Source organism: Emys orbicularis, chromosome 20 (assembly GCF_028017835.1).
Source record: "Emys orbicularis isolate rEmyOrb1 chromosome 20, rEmyOrb1.hap1, whole genome shotgun sequence".
NCBI lineage: Eukaryota > Metazoa > Chordata > Testudines > Emydidae > Emys > Emys orbicularis.
This window is the reverse complement of record NC_088702.1, coordinates 8102519-8121605: the sequence shown is the minus strand read 5'-3', so window position 1 is coordinate 8121605 and position 19087 is coordinate 8102519. Positions and strand designations below refer to the sequence as shown.

The following is a 19087-nucleotide window of genomic DNA, read 5'->3' as shown; positions in this document are numbered from 1 at the left end:
GCCCGCCCAGCAAGAGAAAACACGCCCCAGCTCTCCTGCCCTGCATCTTCCTCCACAGCCTCCCGCCTTGCTTTGTTGCCAGGTTATCTCTGGTTGCCACAGCAACCGGTGCCACATGGGGACCGCTTTTTCCTCTCGTGGTAAAAAACCAACAGGGTCTGGCAGCATCCCAAGGAGCCGGGGCTTTTCAGAGTGGCATGGCGCTCTGAGTTGGGCACGTAGGCTGGCAACCAGGCACACGGGCCGAGCCCACAGAGGGGCAGTGTCCCTGAGTTTTCAGCCCCATTTAGCGCATCGGGAATGTGGTCTTGGTAGGACAGACCTAGAGATCAAAGGCCTCGGCGTATGCCTAATGCCAAAGTTCCCAGGCCGCCCTCCCACCCTAGCCTTGATCCACCTCGAGGGGGCAAGAGGGCAGCTTGGTGCCCCCTGAAGCCCTCTGGGCAGGTCTTTCTTTATTCGAACGTGCATGATGGTAGCATCTGGATGCCTCAGCTGAGCACAGCCCCGCCCCAAAGAGCTCGCAGCCTGAATAGACAAGGGGAAACTGAGGCACAGAGTGGGGAAGGGACTTGCCCACAGTCACCCAGCAGAGGTGGGAATAGAACTCAGCTCTCTGAAGTGCCAGGGACATGCCCTAACCACTAGGCAACACCACACCACACCACGCTTCCTCCTGAAACTGGGGTGATGGGGAACCAGATAGAGACAGGCCCACAACTCCCATTTCACCAGGGCTGGCACCACTGCCCTGATCTGGATTTGAACCGGATGTGTCTGCTGCTCTCCCCCAGGCAGGGTTTGGGTTCTCTGGGAGCACAGGGCCCAGAGCTGAGATGCAGCCACCTCTGGGGTGGGGCGGCTGCTTATGGAGAGAGCATATGGCCCAGCACTGAGATGCAGCCACCTCTGGGGTGGGGCGGCTGTTTAGACAGGGATCCCTTACCCATTATAACACCCTTGTGGCTGGGATGTGGACACCCCCCCCCCAATGCCAACCGCCAGCCCCAGTGAATCACTGCAGGGTTATGCTCCACGGCGCATGGGGGCATAGCCCCGTAGAGACATAGAGGTTGGTCCCCAAGCAGCCAGCCAAAATCCCCACTCCTGGTGCCCACAGAGACTGACTACGGGTAGGGCATTGGGGGTGGGTGTCTCTGGAGGTGAGGGCTGGGGGGAGACGTCGGCCAGGGCCGTCCAGCCAGCCTTGTCCCCCAGCGCTGGCATGAATCAGCTGATTAGCCGTGGGCTTACAACGAGCCGGGAACTCGGGGGCTGACGAGGAAGGGGAATTAATTGCAATAACCAGGGATGTCCCTGTTCAGGAGCCTCACGTCACAGGGAAGGATCAAGGCCCGGGTTGGGGTTTTGGGGCACCCCACCCCACCCCACCCCCCACGAGCCGCGTCGCTTTCTGCGTCCACGACAAAGTCATCGCAACCTCACCTCGCGGGGCCGTCACGCCAGGGGGAGAAAAAAGCCGCAGATGCCCGGTAACCATGGCAACCAGAGAATATGAACCATGGCAACCGCCCACTCATCCCCAATTTACCCACTGCGTTACCTAGTAACCACGCTGACATCACCATTTATCTTTATAAACAACCCCAGGGTGGGGGGACGATTTGAGCAAAGGGGAAGAAAAACAAAGGGTTGGGGGGGGGGTGGTTAAAATCTCCAAAATATTCAAGTGGGAGGTAGAGGGGGAAGCCCCAAGGGGAAAAGGCAGAAATACCCCCCACAACCCCACTAAATAGCCATCCCCTGGCAGCTGTTTATAGAGGCCTCCCTCGCCTGGTGCTGAGATGCAGCCATGTCTGGGGTGGGGTGCAGCGGCTGCTTATAAAGGTACCAGGTACCCTTCACCTGACAGCAACATGCAGCCACCTCTGGGGTGGGGCATGGGGAACTATTAATACAGAGCTCCCTTGCCCAGCACTGAGATGCAGCCACCTCTGGGGTGGGGCAGCTGTTTATATAAGGATGGCTCACCCAGCTCTGCTAGACGTCTTTGGGGCGGGGCACAAGGCCTAGGTGCCCTTTGCCTGGCACAGAGATGCGGCTGGCTCTAGGTTGGGGCGGGGCCTATATTTAACACAGCAACACCCTGCCATGCACCACCCCGGATATATTTGTGGCTGGCGCTGGGCCCAGCCACCCCAGAGGGTCACCAGGCTGGCGCTCAGGACCTAGGGTGTCCAGGCAGCTGGAGCCAGAGCCCTCCTATACCGCAGGGACCATCAGCATCTGCACTCTGAGTCCCTTCCAGTGCCCCCGTCGTGGCAGCTAGCCCCCGCACCGGGGCAGCGCCCTGCAGGACAGGCATCGTGCTGGGGCGGGGGCACTGGGGCTCACCCAGGGCTTCATTTGTACTGAAAGAGGCACCGGGGCTCAGCCAGCCCTGGCAAGCCCTGCAGTCTCGGGGGGCCCCCTCTGGATGCTGGCGCCAGTAGGGGAGCCCCTCTGTCCTTGGGGAGCAGCCCCGAGGGCACAGGAGAGGCCAGGCAGCTCCCCCCGCCCCCAGCTGCTGGAATCAGCAGCACGGTGAAAAGGAGTGTGGCCCGGCCGCGCCTCCGGACCCTGCCAGTGTTGCCTGCTTGGGGGATTGTGCGGTGATTACCCACACCCCTGTGGGTGATAATGTCCTTTGGCCACCTGGGGTGGGGGGCTGCTGGCCACACTACCTGGCCTGGGCTTCAGACAGCTTCTAAGTGCGGGGGGGGGGACACTGCTCCTGCCTGGGGGACTCCCAGCCATGGGCCAGTGGGCTCCTCAGGGTTAATTTAACTGGCGTGGGGGCCTAGAGAGAATGAAAACAGGGCCAGGAGCCTTAGCTCCTCCTCCCCTTCGTTTGCAGGAGACACTTGGGGGGGGAGGGAGGGGCAGGGGGTCCCACTAGGGGCTGGAAATGGGAGCCAGGCTCCCAAGGCCGCAGGGGGCTGGCAGGAGCTGGGCGGTGGCGTCCTGTGACGGAGGACCCAGGTTTGAATCCCGGCATGGACTGGCTGAGGCCTGGTGCTGCTTGTGGCCAGGCTGCCTGTGTGACCGACCTGGGGTTTGAGAGAGACTCTGGCTGGGCCAGGCAGCAGCTCAGACTAGCCAGCCGGAGCGGTTCCCTCTGCTCTTCGCAGCTAGCTCAGGGGAGAGCCAGCCCAGCAGGGCTGCTGTCTCTGCTCACGAGCCTAGCCACAGCTCTCTGACCAGATCCCACCCGGCCAAGCCTTGAGATCCAGGACTGAGCCAGCGTCCTAACAGCTCGGCTGGTGCAAAGCGGCGGCCCGGCCACCGGCTGCAGCGGAGCGGCCCCCGTTGCCACCAGCTGAGGAGCTGGGCCCCGTCGTGGCCAGCATCTGGGAGCTGCGAGACGAGGGAGATGCTAAAGGAGAGGCAGCTGGGCCTAGTGGGGAGGGCACTGGGCTACGAGCAGGATGCCTGGGTTCAATTCCAGGCCTGACACTGACCACAGGCAAATCATTTCTCCTCTTTGGGCTTCAGTCTCCCCTCCCACCTGTGTCTATTCAGCCAGGGAGCTCCAGGTCTGGGCAGCGCCCGGCACGACGGGGCCCTGATCTCGGTTACTCCGGGTCTGGGCAGCGCCCGGCACGACGGGGCCCTGATCTCGGTCACGGTTTATGACACCTGATGATAAACCCCTGAACAGAGACATGCAATGGGGTAATTGTTGCTATGCTGCCAAGACCATCCCCTCTGTAACTGGGGCAACTGGCTGAGCGACGGTTGCCATGGTAATAAATGCCATCCTAGGATGGAGCGCTTGGCACAGGAGACTCAGAGCTGGCGGCTTGGTTCAAGGAAGGGCTGGGCAGTTTCATGGGCGTTAGCTACAAACTCCCCAGCTCTCCCACGTCGGGGCGTGACCCCACCACTGCTGGGGCCAGGGGGAAATGTGCTTCCCTTCAGCCCCCAACCCCATGCAGAACTGGCAAGCTGCCCAGGTGCATTGTGGGGCCATGGGGGCATGGGCCACTGCCCGGGAATCCAGATTTGAGAGCCTGACGCCCTCAGCCAGGAGGGGAAAATTCCCCGTTCCCTTATTAACCAGAGAGGAGAGCGCAATTATTGTACTGAGCAAAAACCCTCTAGCGAGCCCATCACTGTTCGAAATGAAAACCCCCAAGGCGCTACATACCCCGAGGAGGGGAAATAAATTAGGGACTGGCCCTTTGGGGGTTACAGCTTTCAGCCCATCCCACCCGAGCCCCCAAAGGGATTGCACGGCTCCATACCGGATCCCACCCCAGCCCAAGGCACCATGTGCTCCCCTATGCTCCGTCATTGGCCTGGGAGCCCGCCGGTGCCACTTGCAGGGAGGGGATCCTTGGGGTTTTCCCAGTCCCCTTGTTTGCACAGTGGTGTCTTGAGCAGGAACCGGACTCATGGCCTGGAGGCAGACGGTTCTGAGCTGCTATGCACAAAAGCAGAGGCCCCAGTCACTGGGCGACCTCAGGAGCTGCCTCGCCAGCCTCTGAGTGAGGGTGGAGCTGGGTGGCTTGGCCTCCTCGCGGGGGCGGCTTTTGGCCAGCGCAGGCCGGGCGGAGGACGTGCCAGTGACTTGATCCCCCTGCCCCCCAGATCAGAAGGCAGCTGTCTAGGAGCTGCCTGTTCTAATCCCACCCTCCAAATCCCACCTGCCCCTCCCGCCTCGCCTGGGATTTACCACGCATAAATCCCGGGATTATCCAATCAAAGCTAAAGCTCCTTAGGTCCCGGCCTGCAGTGCGAGCCCCGCGCCGTCTGGCTGGTGGGTTCAGGGACCTGATCCGGGGGAGGGGCGAGCGGTAGCTCCAGGAGTGAGAGTTGCCAGCATAGCTACAGCGAAGTGAACCAAGATCAAGTGATCCCGGGGGAGGATCCCAGCAGATCCCAGCAGATCCGCCTGGATCCTCAGCCCCAGTGAAGCTGAACCCAGACCCCAGACCCCAGGCCGCCCTTTGTCTGGAGACATGGTTCAGCGCTCGGGGTGAATTGTGGTGGGAATGGGAAGTGGTTAGCGCTGGCCGGGGAGAGGCGTCTGGGGTAGAAGAGCTGTGCAAACTTCCCCTGCCCCAGCTCGGCTGGTGCCCCTCAATCCCGACCCGCAGCCCCCTCCTATCCCAGCCCTGCCCCCCCCAGCTCGGCCGGTGCCCCTCAATCCCGACTCGCAGCCCCCTGCTATCCCAGCCCTGCCCCCCCCAGCTCGGCCGGTGCCCCTCAATCCCGACCCGCAGCCCCCTCCTATCCCAGCCCTGCCTCCCCCCCCAGCTCTGCTGGTGCCCCTCAATCCCGACCCACAGCCCCCTGCTATCCCAACCCTGGGCACCCCACCCACACAGCTCTGTCGGTGGCCCTCAATCCCGACCCGCAGCCCCCTCCTATCCCAGCCCTGCCCCCCCCCCAGCTCTGTCGGTGACCCTCAATCCCGACCCACAGCCCCCTGCTATCCCAACCCTGGGCACCCCACCCACACAGCTCTGTCGGTGGCCCTCAATCCCGACCCGCAGCCCCCTCCTATCCCAGCCCTGCCCCCCCCCAGCTCTGTCGGTGACCCTCAATCCCGACCCACAGCCCCCTCCTATCCCAGCCCTGCCCCCCCCCCCAGCTCGGCCGGTGCCCCTCAATCCCGACCCACAGCCCCCTCCTATCCCAGCCCTGCCCCCCCCCAGCTCGGCCGGTGCCCCTCAATCCCGACCCGCAGCCCCCTCCTATCCCAGCCCTGCCTCCCCCCCCAGCTCTGCTGGTGCCCCTCAATCCCGACCCACAGCCCCCTGCTATCCCAGCCCTGGGCACCCCACCCACCCAGCTCTGTCGGTGGCCCTCAATCCCGACCCGCAGCCCCCTCCTATCCCAGCCCTGCCCCCCCCCCCAGCTCTGTCGGTGACCCTCAATCCCGACCCGCAGCCCCCTCCTATCCCAGCCCTGCCCCCCCCCCCCCAGCTCTGTCGGTGCCCCTCAATCCCGACCCACAGCCCCCTGCTATCCCAACCCTGGGCACCCCACCCACACAGCTCTGTCGGTGGCCCTCAATCCCGACCCGCAGCCCCCTCCTATCCCAGCCCTGCCCCCCCCCCCAGCTCTGTCGGTGACCCTCAATCCCGACCCGCAGCCCCCTCCTATCCCAGCCCTGCCCCCCCCCCGCTCTGTCAGTGACCCTCAATCCCGACCCGCAGCCCCCTCCTATCCCAGCCCTGCCCCCCCGCAGCTCTGTCGGTGACCCTCAATCCCGACCCGCAGCCCCCTCCTATCCCAGCCCTAGGCTTCCCCTCCCCCAGCTCTGCTGGTGCCCCTCAATCCCGACCCGCAGCCCCCTGCTATCCCAGCCCTGGGCACCCCACCCACCCAGCTCTGACAGTGCCCCTCAATCCTGACTTGCACCAGGGCAGGGAGGGGGCATGCGCTGGTTACAGGAATTGGCCATCGGGAAAACCCCAGTGCAGCACACCACCAGCCAGTGCATTAGTGGAAACAGAGCCAGGAACGAGCCCACGTGGCCCCAGCCCCCATCGCATAGCCGGGGAGGGGGCCAGCTGGGTGGGAGGTAGGAATGGGCGTGAGTTAAGGTCCCATGGCTCCCCCCATCACAAGCCAGCCGTGCTGGGAGCTGCCTCCCACCCCGGATCCCACAGAGCTGTGGTGGGAAGGGGACTCTGAGCCGAGTGGGGGCTGGCCAGGTGGGGGGGCTCAGGGGTTGCACGGGGAGAAGATGTGAGGAGTGAAGGCTAGGGGGGCATGTTAGGGAGTGGGAGGGCATCTGGGGTGCAGGATATTTTGGGACTTGGGGCCCCCAGAAGCTTCTGGGGTCAGAGGTCAGCAGGGTCAGGCTGTTGGGGAGGGGGTCAGAGCTGCCCCCTCTCCCTGGCCCAATTTCCCCCTAATAAGGGGGTCATCTGCTGCCCCCCCAGCTTGGCTGTGGGGGAGGGGAGCAGAGCCCCCTGTTCCCCATTAGAGTGAAGGAGCCCAGAACCAGTGATCGTGGGAGTTACAGATCCCTGTACATATCCTAGAGCAGGGGGCTGGGAGCCAGGACTCCGGGGTTCTATTCCCAGCTCTGATGGGGGAGTGGGATCCAGTGGTTAGAGCAAGGGGAGCTGGGAGTCAAGAATCCTGGGAGTGGAACGTGCTCAAATGAGACCGCCATGTACCTCCGCCCGGGCACAGGGCCCCCCGCGGCCGCCAGCCCTCCCCCCTCGGCGGCCACTCGAGAAGCAGACCTGGCCCCAGACACACGCACAGACTGGCTGGCGTCGCTGCTCCCAGATGTTGCGGGCGAGTTCCCCCCCGAAAGGCCCTGGGCTTTGTTAGCTCAGCCGCCCCCTGTCCCCGGTGCACCTGCCCCGCAGCCCATGTTTACCTGGCAACGAGTCATTATCTGCCTGCTGGTTACCTAGCTACCGGGCTCCTGGTGTCCACGCCCCGCCAGGAACAGAAGGGGCTATTTATAACCCAGCCGGGCACCCGCAGCCTCTCCAAACAAAAGGGAACCTGCCCGTGCCGGGTCCCTTCACCCACCGCTCCCATAGGCTGCGGTGACGGGCACATCTGCCACCCACGGCTCAGCTGAGCCAGGGCGCTGCCTAGCAGGTGGCACCAGGATATGGCAGTCTCTCAGGCAGGGATGCCAACCAGGGGGCCAGTCAGTGCCCAGGTGGGCTCGGGAGATGTGGACCCTCCAGCTATGATGTGGGCTGAGACCCAGCAAACTCGAGTGGAAAGACTCAGCAGGACGCTCCTGGTCCCCAGAGCTCGGCCCTGGAGGGTTCCATCCGCTTGCCCGCATGTGCAAACGCACACGCCTCCCCCGGCACATGCACACGCCTCTCCTGCCCTCCCACAAACGCACACGCGTGCACGTGCCCTCCCTCACAGACACACACATGCTCTGCAGGTGCCAGCACGCGCCTCCGCTCGTACGCAGGCGCAAAGGCACGCAGCATCCCTTTGCACACGTGTGCTGCACACGCGACCAGGCACCTGCATACACATCCCCACACCCCACACGCATACAGGTGCAAATGGTCATACATGTACCCCTGCATGCATGTGCATCCTTACACGGGCACAGCTTGCTGGCACACATAGTGGTTATAGAGACCCCCCTGCAAGGACTGAAAATTCAAGCCCTTCCTCCCCCAGCCAGCACACAGCCTCTCACCTATGACACCCAGACCCGGGACCACCTGCCCTGGGAGAGGGGGCGGCGCCAGGCACCCTGACCTGCCCGGGCAACAGCTGCCGGGCCAAGGGTGGGGGGGAGCTCCTTTAAATCAACCCAAGAGACAGAGAGCGAGACAGGAACAACAAAGCTGGAGCGATGGGGAAAGGGACAGGATGGAGAAGGGGTGGGGGATGGAAGAGGGGCGGGGGGGAAACAGCAGAGCAGACCCCTGCAAATGGACACACACACAGCCTTTACTAGGGAAAAGTGTGGCAGATGCCCCACTGGGATCCTGTGGGTTAGAGGGCAGGGGGGAGGGTCTGGGAGGCAGGACTCCTGGGTTCCGTCTCCAGCTCTGGGAGGGGAGTGGAGTGGAGTCTAGTGGTGAAGGTGGGGAATGCCGGGGGTGGGGGGGTTGGGAGCCAGGACGCCAGGGTTCTATCTCTAGCTCTGGGAGGGGTGTAGGGTCTAGTCGGTAAAGCAGGGGGGCTGGGAGGCTGGACTCCCGGGTTCTGTCCCCAGCTCTGGGAGTGGAGTGAGGTCGAGGAATTACAGATGGAGGGAACGGGAGCCAGGACTCCTGGGTTCTACTCCTATTTCTGGCAGGTGAATGGCATCTAATGGTTAGAGTGGGGATCTGGGAGTCCGGACTCCTGGGTTCTCTTCCCAGCCATGGGAAGGGAGAGGTGTCTAGTGGTTAGAGCGGGGTGTGTGTGGGGGGTGGGGGCTCTAAGCACAGTATGCAGATGCCACCTTGATCCCTATCATTGTCCTGGATTCCTCCCCACTTGGTATTTCACAACCCCCCTCGCCAGGGTCTTGGCCTCCCTCCCCTCCCCCACAATAAGCTGAGGTCTGCAGGGGGAGAGCGACCCAGAAGCCTGGTGCATGGAGCCTAGAACTTGGGGTCTAGAGACGAGCAGTGACTCCAGGGTCTGTCTCGCCTCTGGGGTCATCATTCACACCTGTGCAAAGCAGGTGTCCCGTTGCTCCCAATGTGCGGGGGAGGGGCATTTGGGCTGGGCACTGCTTTACACCCCCTTTGCACACTCGAAATGATGGCACAAGAGGGCAAAGGGGGGCACAGTGCAGAGCCAAGATGCCAGTGTCTGGGGGGGGGATTAAAAACCCACCATATCTCTCCCTCCCTCAGGGACCCTACGTTGTGGGGGCTGCTCCCTGGGGATCACGCCCTGCAGCGGGAGAACGGCCACAGATGCACCACAATATTCTATGATTCAAGGGGAGCACCCTGTGATGGTCACCATCTCGGCTGAAACACCAGGGCCTGAGCTAGCGCTAAGAGCAAGCTGCATAGCTGGGGGGGTAACAACTCCCATTGCCTGTGGGTCAGCCCAGCGGGGACCCAACCGTGACACACAGTCACCCCAGGGTTCTGTACGCACACCTGCTAGCAATGCTACGCACTAAAACCCCCCCACGTTCACCGAGACACACCCAGCGCCCCGGGCTAACAGACGCACCCTGAGAATCCAATCCCCGCCAGACACAGAAAACACAGACGCACACACACACGGAGCAGCTGTAAGATGTAGGCAAAAGACGCACACACGCTAAAAACACGCATGCGATCGCATGCCACGTGCCTTGATTCCCCATAGCCCTGCACCAGGTCCGGCCACTTACCCCAAATGGGTGTAACACATGGCGTTTCATGCCTATTTTGCACAGGTGCTAACACACGGGGCAGGGCAGTGTTGACTTAAAGTGTGTTATAACGGCTAAAAGCTACAGAGAACCGTGTCCATGCCTGACACACACAGTCACACACACACACACAGGGAAACACACACCCGAAGGCTGCACTCCCAGCTCCATGGCTACACACTCCAATCCCAATCAGACACAGGCGCACGCGGCAATCCACCAGCACATAAAGGGCCGGGGAAGAAAAGCAGGTGGCGAAAGGGGGCGGAAAAAACAGAATAAAGGGAATCTCCGGAGACAAAGCCCCCGCTCTGCAGCATCTGCTCCCAACATTCAGAAGGGAGGAGGCAAGAAACAAAGTATCTGGCCCCCTCCCTCCCCAGGCAAAATACACTTGGATTCTGTGTTTGTGCGGCGGGGGGGATGAGGGGAAGCTAGTGGACAGGGGGAGGACAAGCAGGAGATGTTGCCCTCTCTTTCGAGCGTGGCACAATGGGGTGGGAAGATGTGGAGGGAGCAAATCCGCCTCTGGTGGAGCTGGTGGCTTGGTGGGAGATGCCCGCGAGGGTTGCTATGGAGATGCCAGGCAGCCTCGCTCCTCCCAGCCTGGCGCCGTGGGTCCATCAGGCTTGTTTTTCCCACCCGGAGGCACGGAGGGGCGTTATTATTTGCCCTTGTTGTTCTCCGAGGGACGGGAGACCTTCCCCGGCTGCGCCCTGGGCATCCCGGGCACTTCCTCAGCCAGCTCCTGCTTCCCTGCTAGTCCCCCCTGCAGGGCGTTGCTCCCGGGCAGGGCTGGGGTCCCCGGTTCACCGCCCCCCATTCACGGAAGGGAGGAAATCTCAAGTCACGCTCTGTATGGAAACCGCCCCCCTCCTGGACATAGGGAGCCAGACTGGGGGGTCAGGCCTCCAGGGCGGGGGGAGACCTTCGGCCTTTGTGACTTTCCATCAATAAGCCAAGGCAACGCGGCCTGCACAGCTGAGGTCCTGGACCCGGCTGTAGACAGGCCAAGCCCCTTCACCATCGGGGGGTCCAAAGGAAGTCGGGGCTCTGCTCACCGCCTGCCTGGGGCTGGGGAGGGTCCCATACGGCTCCCTGGCTTCCCCAAGGGTTGGCAGTCCCTAGAAGGGTCGGCATCACACCCAGGAGAGGATCGAAACCCCTGGGGCAAACTAGGCCTCAGTTCTGTCTTTGGCAGGCCCCCACCCCTGGCATATTGGCACCTTGCCCAGCCTTTAGTGCACGGATCCTCATGCCGCTCTGTGGGGCAGGGAAGGGCTGTTCCCCCATTGTGCACAAGGGAGTGGTGGCCCAGAGAGGCCCAGATCCTCATTGGTGTTTAGAACCAAACTGCCATCCAGAGGCCCTAACAAAGGGACGGCGTCTGGGCCCCAACGGCTTAAAGCCCCTGGGACCGCATCCGGGGGGTGGCCGGCAGGATCAGTGGCAGATGCGGGGCAGTGGTGGGGAGTTAGACGCCTCAAGACCTTTGAGGATCGGGGCCCTGGGGACTTCCACCAGGCAGTCTGGGATTCAGGCCCCGCGGCCTCTGAGGTGTCTGACTCTGTCGATATCTGAGTCACCCTGGGCCAGACATCCAGACTGAGAGATACCAGGCTAAAGATCTTTCCTGCAAGGACCCACCAGAGCCCCCAAGAGCTCAGCCCTGCCAAGGACCCCCGAGCATTGGATCCCCAGGGAGCTGGAGGAAGGAGGGGGACAAGCCGCAGCCCCAAAGGTTACTGCGGGAGGGAGCATGAGACCAGGCAGAAAAATGGAAATCCTGAGCAGTGCGGGGCACCTTCCTCTACCACCGATGCCATTGAGGGGGCTCCTTCGTGGATCAGCCAGGTCCCCGGTGTCTTTACCTCCCACCCGCTCCCCGGACACCCCGGGGAAACAGCAAGTCCTACAGGCTGGGGCTGTTTGGCAGGGAAGACAGGACACGTATTGCTACAGGACACGGAGGCGTGGAGCTCCCATTTGACAGCCGTCATATTAAAGTGATTGAGATCCGCCAAGCCCGCTCCTCGGCGCACATTTGCGTGTGGTCCATCAGCAGCAAATTTCCCATCAGTCAGAATCCTGACGCATTTCCAGACTCGCCCGGCCCGGGCGCACCAAGCTGGCAGAGGGCAGGGGGAAGCTGCGGGCAGCCTCCTGCTAATTCTCTGCACTGCTAGGTGCCCAAGCAAAGGGCTACGTCTCTGCACGAGCCCCCAGTCCCTGTTCAGGACTGGGGGTGGCCCCCCACTAAGCCGCTCCCCCTACCGGGAGTCAGGACAGTCAGCTCTGGAAGAGGAGTGTGATACAGCTAGGCAGGGAAGCGACACTCCAGGACTCCTGGGTTCTATACTTGGCCTTGGGGGAGTTTGCTTTCACTGCTAGGTGTCACTGGTTCAAAGCCCTGCTCCGTGCAGACTAGCTGGCGGTGCTGTCAGCGGTTTGGTGGCCCCTGAGTGAAATGAGTTTGTTGGGCTTCAGCACCGGGCTCTGTCCCCTAGAAGTGGGGGTCCCTGGACTACTTCTGTGCCTGGGACCACACACAGGACTTTGCTCTCTATGTCTGCCAACCCGGCACCCAAAATGCTCCAAAGCCCATTCAAACCGACTGTCAGAGCCCCAGGGCACAGACGCCCTCCTGGCACCATGACAGCACCCACCGGCCGGCACCCTGAAACTCCCAGCCGGCGACGCGCAGCCCTTTGAAGAAAGCAAGAGAGCCGGCCCCAAACTGCCTTTCTGTCAAGATTCAGGAGCTGGGAGCGAGTCACCTTGGGCGGAGGGCAATATGGGGGAGAGGCAGTGGCATGATCAGAGCTCCGACGATGCTGGCAGGCGACCAACGCCCGTGGGCGGGAGGGTGTCACCCCCCTCTCCTCCCATGGTCCCTTCCCTCCACCCCCCTCGCCTGAGCCAGGCAGAGCTGGTGCCCCCATGGGAAATCGACCCCTCCCCTCTCCCCACGCCAGTGACAGGGCCCAAACCGCCAACCCAGACTCCAATCAAACCCGTATCAGGCGCGTGCTGGGAGCTCACCGAGGAGATTTTATGGAGAGGGCCATCTGGTTATCGCAAATGCTAACGAACTGGGGGTGGGGGTGGGACATGACACACACAATAAAACCGGTGCTGGAGGTTCACGCTGACGTTTGGGCAGCTGTAGCCAGAGATAACAGAGAGACTCCCCTGTCCGACTCCCTCCCCCTCCCCGCCCTCCTTTAACGCCCTGCAAGGACTCACCCCTGGGAGCGTTTTCTGCTCATGCAGCGCGCTCTGCGCCTTGAGGGCCGATTCCCGGGCGCAGTAGGTCAGGAACGCGCATCCTGCAGGAGAGAGAAAGCAGAGGGGAAGGGTCACGGGCGCCTCGGATCCCTGCCCCCAACACGACGGATCCCCCCAATCCTCCCCCCACTTTAAAGGGCTCCTGGGACAAAGGGACAGTAGCGAGGGGGTGCCGGGCTCCTCCCTCAGCCCCATGGGCCAAAGGGGGAACCGTGAACCCAACTTCCCAGGCTGGAAGATGGGGGGCTGGGATTGAGCCAAGCCCTAATGTGACAGCGAGGCTGGCAAGGGCCATACCAGCCCCATGTCTCCTCCTTTGGATTGGCTCAGTACAGTGCATCTGCCTGGGTACGGGGGGTGGGATTTTCCCAGGGGGGGTTGGAAGGGAAGGGGGAAAGAAAGGGGATAAGCCACTAGGCTGACATTCGGGAGATCTAGGATCAGTTCCCAGCTCTGCCACTGACTCCTGCATGCCCCTGGGCAAGTCTCTTCGGGCCAGATCCACAAAGGGAATTAGTGCCTAACTCCCATTGGTGTCCATGGGAGTTAGATGCCTAATTCCCTTTGAGGATCTGGGCCTTCGTCTCTCTGAGCCTCAATACGCACAAAGGGGATAATACGCGTTCTTGTTTGTTTTGATTGCAAGCTCTCCGGGGCAGGGGCGGCCTCCCACTCTGTTTGTACAGCCCCCGGCGCCATGGGGCCTGGACTCGCTGGGGCTGCTACTATACAGGCCCGAGAGCTACAGAGCAAGGGGCTGATGGAGGAAGGAACTGAAAGGGACAAGCGGAAAAGACAGAGCGATGTCAGGGGGCCCATCAGAGCGCAGTAAGCGACGGACACGGATACTAGAGAGTCTGGGGGACCCTCCTCGGGCGCCTTGAAATGAAAGACAGGCTTGCCCTACGGAGCTTACATAGCACGTTTCCCCAGTCACCACCCTTCTGCTGTCCATTTTTAACCCTTATTTCACAACAGAGAACATCCCGACTTTTGCTCTCCACCCTACTGCAGCTGCTATCGCAGTAGCGGATGTTCTCCTTCAAAGGCCCAGCTCCTGGATTCATGTGACTAGAGGAGAATCTTAGCTTTCATTTAAAACAAAAATCCCTGTAAGTTTCTAGCTCTCCTGGTTACCGCGGGTAACTTGAAAATGTGAGCCGGGGGCACCTGAAGAACCAGGAGACAAAGAACATAAGAACGGCCACACTGGGTCAGACCAATGGTCCATCTAGCCCAGTATCCTGTCTTCCAACAGGGGCCAGTGCCAGGTGCCCCAGAGAGAATGAATAGAACAGGTAATCATCCAGTGATCCTGTCGCCCATTCCCAGCTTCTGGCAAACAGAGACTAGGGACACCATCCCTGGCCATCCTGGCTAATAGCCATTAATGGACCTATTCTCCATGAATTTATCTAGTTCTTTTATGAACCCTGTTATAGTCTTGGCCTTCACAACATCCTCTGGCAAAGAGTTCCACAGGTTGACTGTGCGTTGTGTGAAGAAATACTTACTTTTGTTTGTTTTAAACCTGCTGCCTATTAATTTCATTGGGTGACCCCTAGTTCTTGTGTTATGAGAAGGAATAAATAACACTTCCTTATTTACTTTCTCCACACCAGTCATGATTTTATAGACCTCAATCATATCTCCCCTTAGTCGTCACTTTTCCACGCTGAAAAGTCCCAGTCTTATTAATCTATCCTCATATGGAAGCCGTTCCATACCCCTAATAATTTTTTTGTTGCCCTTTTCTGAACCTTTTCCAATATATCTTTTTTGAGATGGGGCAACCACATCTGCACACAGTATTGAAGATGTGGGCGTACCAGGGATTTACAGAGAGGCAATATGATATTTTCTGTCTTATTATCTATCCCTTTCCTAATGATTCCCAACTTTCTGTTAGCTTTTTGGACTGCTGCTGCACATTGAAGTGGATGTTTTCAGAGAACTATCCACAATGACTCCAAGATCTCTTTTTTGAGTGGTAACAGCTAATTTAGACCCCATCATTTTGTATGTAGCGTTGGGATTATGTTTTCCAATGTGCATTACTTTGCATTTATCAATACTGAATTTCATCTGCCATTTTGTTGCCCAGTCACCCAGTTTTGTAAGATCCTTTGTAACTCTCCCCAGTCTGCTTTGGACTTAACTGTCTTAGAATCATAGAATATCAGGGTTGGAAGGGACCTCAGGAGGTATCTAGTCCAACCCCCTGCTCAAAGCAGGACCAATTCCCAACTAAATCATCCCAGCCAGGGCTTTGTCAAGCCTGACTTTAAAAACCACTAAGGAAGGAGATTCCACCACCTCCCTAGGTAACCCATTCCAGTGCTTCACCACCCTCCTAGTGAAAAAGTTTTTCCTAATATCCAACCCAAACCTCCCTCCACTGCAACTTGAGACCATTGCTCCTTGTTCTGTCATCTGGTACCACTGAGAACAGTCCAGATCCATCCTCTTTGGAACCCCCTTTCAGGTAGTTGAAAGCAGCTATCAAATCCCCCCTCACTCTTCTCTTCTGCAGACTAAACAATCCCAGTTCCCTCAGCCTCTCCTCATAAGTCATGTGCCCCAGCCCCCTAATCATTTTTGTTGCCCTCCGCTGGACTCTTTCCAATTTTTCCACATCCTTCTTGTAGTGTGGGGCCCAAAAGCTGTCCCCGGCTGTGGGTACTGAGCCTCGCTGAAAACTCGGCCATTTCTCTCTCTGGGCTCCCTGCCAGGGGCTAAGATACTGCAGGCCAGGGGGGACTGAATGATTGTGCCAGGCTCCATCCGCCTAGACTGTGGGCACCTCCCAGTCTTTACCATACTTATCCTTACAGCCCCCCACCCCCGGTGAGCCAGGGCAGGGCTCTTATCCCCATTGTACAGATGGGGAAACCGAGGCACGGCAAGGCCATGTAACTTGCCCAAGCTCACCCAGGGAGTCTGCAGCATTGCGGGGAGGCCAGGCTAGGGTCTCGCCCCGACCGCTGGCCCATCAGGCTCTATAATTACCCTGGCTTCTCTGCCCCTACCAGAGCTGTGGGCCTTTCTACTTGTCAATGGAAAACAAGTAGACTGCTATCAACAAACTCAGCCCCCTCCAGTCCCACAGTGTCAGAGTCACGGGGCCTTGCGCCCCCCCAGGAGATAAGCAGAGACAGCTTCAGGTTGATTTAACTCCCAGTGGAACCAAAAGTCCAAGGCGACCTCAGAGGCTGAGCCCATGTTTTGGGCAGACAGGGACCACCGTGGGGATCGCCGGTCTCCTGCCATTGACCGGGGCTTCAGTGGAAAGCAGCAAACGCCAGAGTTCCGGAGCAAATTCTACGCTGAGCGGCAACGGTTGTGAATCCGGGGTCACACCACTGGCGTAAGGGGCCACGCCGTTGACTCTAGTGGAGTCGCTCTGGATTTACACCAGAACTGAGATCAGAGTCTGGCCCGGGTGCCACTGATTCCAGTGACGTCCCTCTGGGTGGATCAGAAGCGCACTGGAGTCACTCCCGATTTAACTGAGAGCAGGGTTGGGGCCTGGCAGATCGGGGCTGGGGAGATTAAAATAGGATCAGCCCAAGGGCCCCCCCAACCCAGATCGCAGCCCCACTCCTGACAGCCCTCCCTCTCCAGTGCAGCCTCCCCCCGCAGCAACCGCTCCAGCGATCCAACCTGGCACTTTGTCCTAGCGCTTCCAAGCAGGATATTAATGTCTGTGCCCGCCTGGCTGTCTACCTGATTCTCACAGCGAGTGGCGCAGTCGGGACTGGGGCGGGGAAATCTGGGATGGCGGGTCTCAAACCCACCTTGCAGACATGAGGGTAATACAGCACCTGTGCACACCTCCCCCTTGCTGACGTGCGGGACAGGGGTCACAAGCCCCAGACCCTCCTGCTAATCCCTGTGCTAGCCCCTTCTTCCTGTTGATATCATAGCACTCTGTACGCCTGCATCCTCCCAAGACCCCTGCAGTGCTGGCCCTTTTCATGGGGGGGGGGGGAAACTGAGGCACAGAGCTGGGACATGACTTGCCCTGAGGTGTCAAGGAGTTTGTTTACACAGCAAAGAAAACTAAAATGAGTCAGTGGAAGGGCTGGAAACAGTACCCAGCCCTCCCCTGCTTTAACCACTAGACCCCACTTCCCTTCCAGAGCTGGGACAGTGGAACCCCGGAGATCTGACTCCCAGGCCCTCTGCTCTAACCACTCATCTGCACGGCCTCCAGAGGAACACGGCTCCCACCAAGGAGAGACGCAGCAGGAACCCCCAGCAGGCAGAGCAATGAAATCCCCCTCTCAATGGAGAACAGGGTGTCCTGCATTATATCCAACTCTGATAAACCCTCTCAGCTCCTGGGGAGGCAGGGAAGATGGTGTGTCCAGGGCAGAGGGGAGCTTCTAGGCCTGTGATGGGCTGGGTAGAGACCTGTCTGGGTTCTGGGAATAGGGCAGCAGATCCAGGGCACGTCCCCTGCAGGCCAAGCCGGGGTGGGGGTGGGAGGACAGAGGAAGCGCTGAGAGTTGTCAGAATCAGGTGGCTTGCATGCAATGAGTTTGGCAGGACTCAGCCCAGTTCCTGAGATCAGGCATCTGCAGCACAACCCCCCCTCTGCAGCTGCCACTCTCTGGCCCCGAGCCAGCAGCCCCAGCAGTGGCGGCAAGGATAGAATGGGCTAACCCCGCCTCAGCCCCCCAGATGTCCCCTCTGCGGGACTTAGCAGCATATCGGCAGGGAAAAGCTTGCCATGGCGCTGCCCTGGTGTAGACAAGGCTCCATGTCTGGGCCTGTCCCACTGGTTCCGCGCCGTGCACCAGCCCAGACAGCCGTGCATTCTGCAGCGCGTTCGGCAAGCAGCAGTCCTGCCCTGGGGCTGAGAGCCACTAAGGGCAGGGCCTGCCCACTTTTACTGTCTGTTCAGCTCCTAGCATAGGGGAATCTTGATTGGGGCCCCTATGCAGGGCTGGAATAGAAACAAAGAACAGCAACAGGTGGGCTAATGGGCCTTGTCATCCCTGACTACGGGTTCAACTCACTCGGCAATAACACGGCTTTCTCCAACACACACATGCACACACACACACACACACACCCTCCCCCCTTGCTCTTCGGGCTCAGTGCAACACACCTAGTAAACACAAATGTCTTTCAGAAGCTCCTTTCCACCCCGGCTTGATCCACTTAACATTTTCCACTGGCAATAAAAGAAAAAAAAAAAAGAAAGCTAAAAATATCTACCCCGCCCAGCGAGCGTGAATCGCCACAAAGGAGGAAGCCGGACGTTACTAAACAAACCCCAGGTTTTCCGATCGCTTGGGAAAAACACAGATTTTTAGGCAGGGGCCGTTAGGATCAGCTGGTCGGATCTCTGGGGTAATCCCGGCCAAAGAGCCTCCCCCAGCATCTCTGGGATCAAGCCCATAACTTCTGGTCGAGCTACAGCTTGGCGAGTAGATAGCAAGCCAGGCCTGAGTTAAAAGCCTTCCAGTGTGGGAGAAGCCACCTCATCCCAAGGTGAGCTGTCCCTGTGCCCCTTATTTCTAGGCTGTTTGTCTGGCTTCACCTGCCAGCCGCTCCCTTTGGGGTTGCCTTTCGCTGCTAGATTAACGAGCCGCCTACTCCAAAAGCCATCCAGACCCTGATCACGCCTCCCCCTTCACCTTCTCTTGGATAACTCAATAGCCTGAGCTTCTCCAGTCTCTCCTGCTGGCCGGGGTTCCAGACCCTGGGTTATTCCTGTAGATCTGGGCTGAATCCTCCCCAAAGACGTTACAGGCCTGGGTGGGCTGGGTCAGGTTACCAGGACACCTAAATCAGGGCTGGTTTCCCCAGGGTGCTCAGCGGCCGGTTGTTCCCACTGCCATGCGGAGTTTTGCTCTTGTGACAGTCTGGCCCGCCGCTTAGACGCCCGAGCTCTTCTGAAAGTCTGCGGGAGAGGGTCGCTCGGAAATCCGGCCCTTTGACCCGGGATTGCAAGTCATTTGGGGAACG

General features: G+C 59.9%; 1 protein-coding gene across 40 annotated transcripts in view; it reads right to left on the bottom strand.

Moving 5' to 3' along the window:
- Nucleotides 1-19087, bottom strand: part of CELF3 (CUGBP Elav-like family member 3) — a 37945-nt gene that overhangs the window by 13255 nt on the left and 5603 nt on the right. For all 40 annotated transcript variants that reach the window (XM_065420098.1, XM_065420117.1, XM_065420092.1 and 37 more), the window contains exon 2: nucleotides 13067-13149. In XM_065420098.1, the coding sequence (XP_065276170.1) occupies nucleotides 13067-13149 (83 nt within the window). The remainder of the gene's footprint in view (nucleotides 1-13066; nucleotides 13150-19087) is intronic.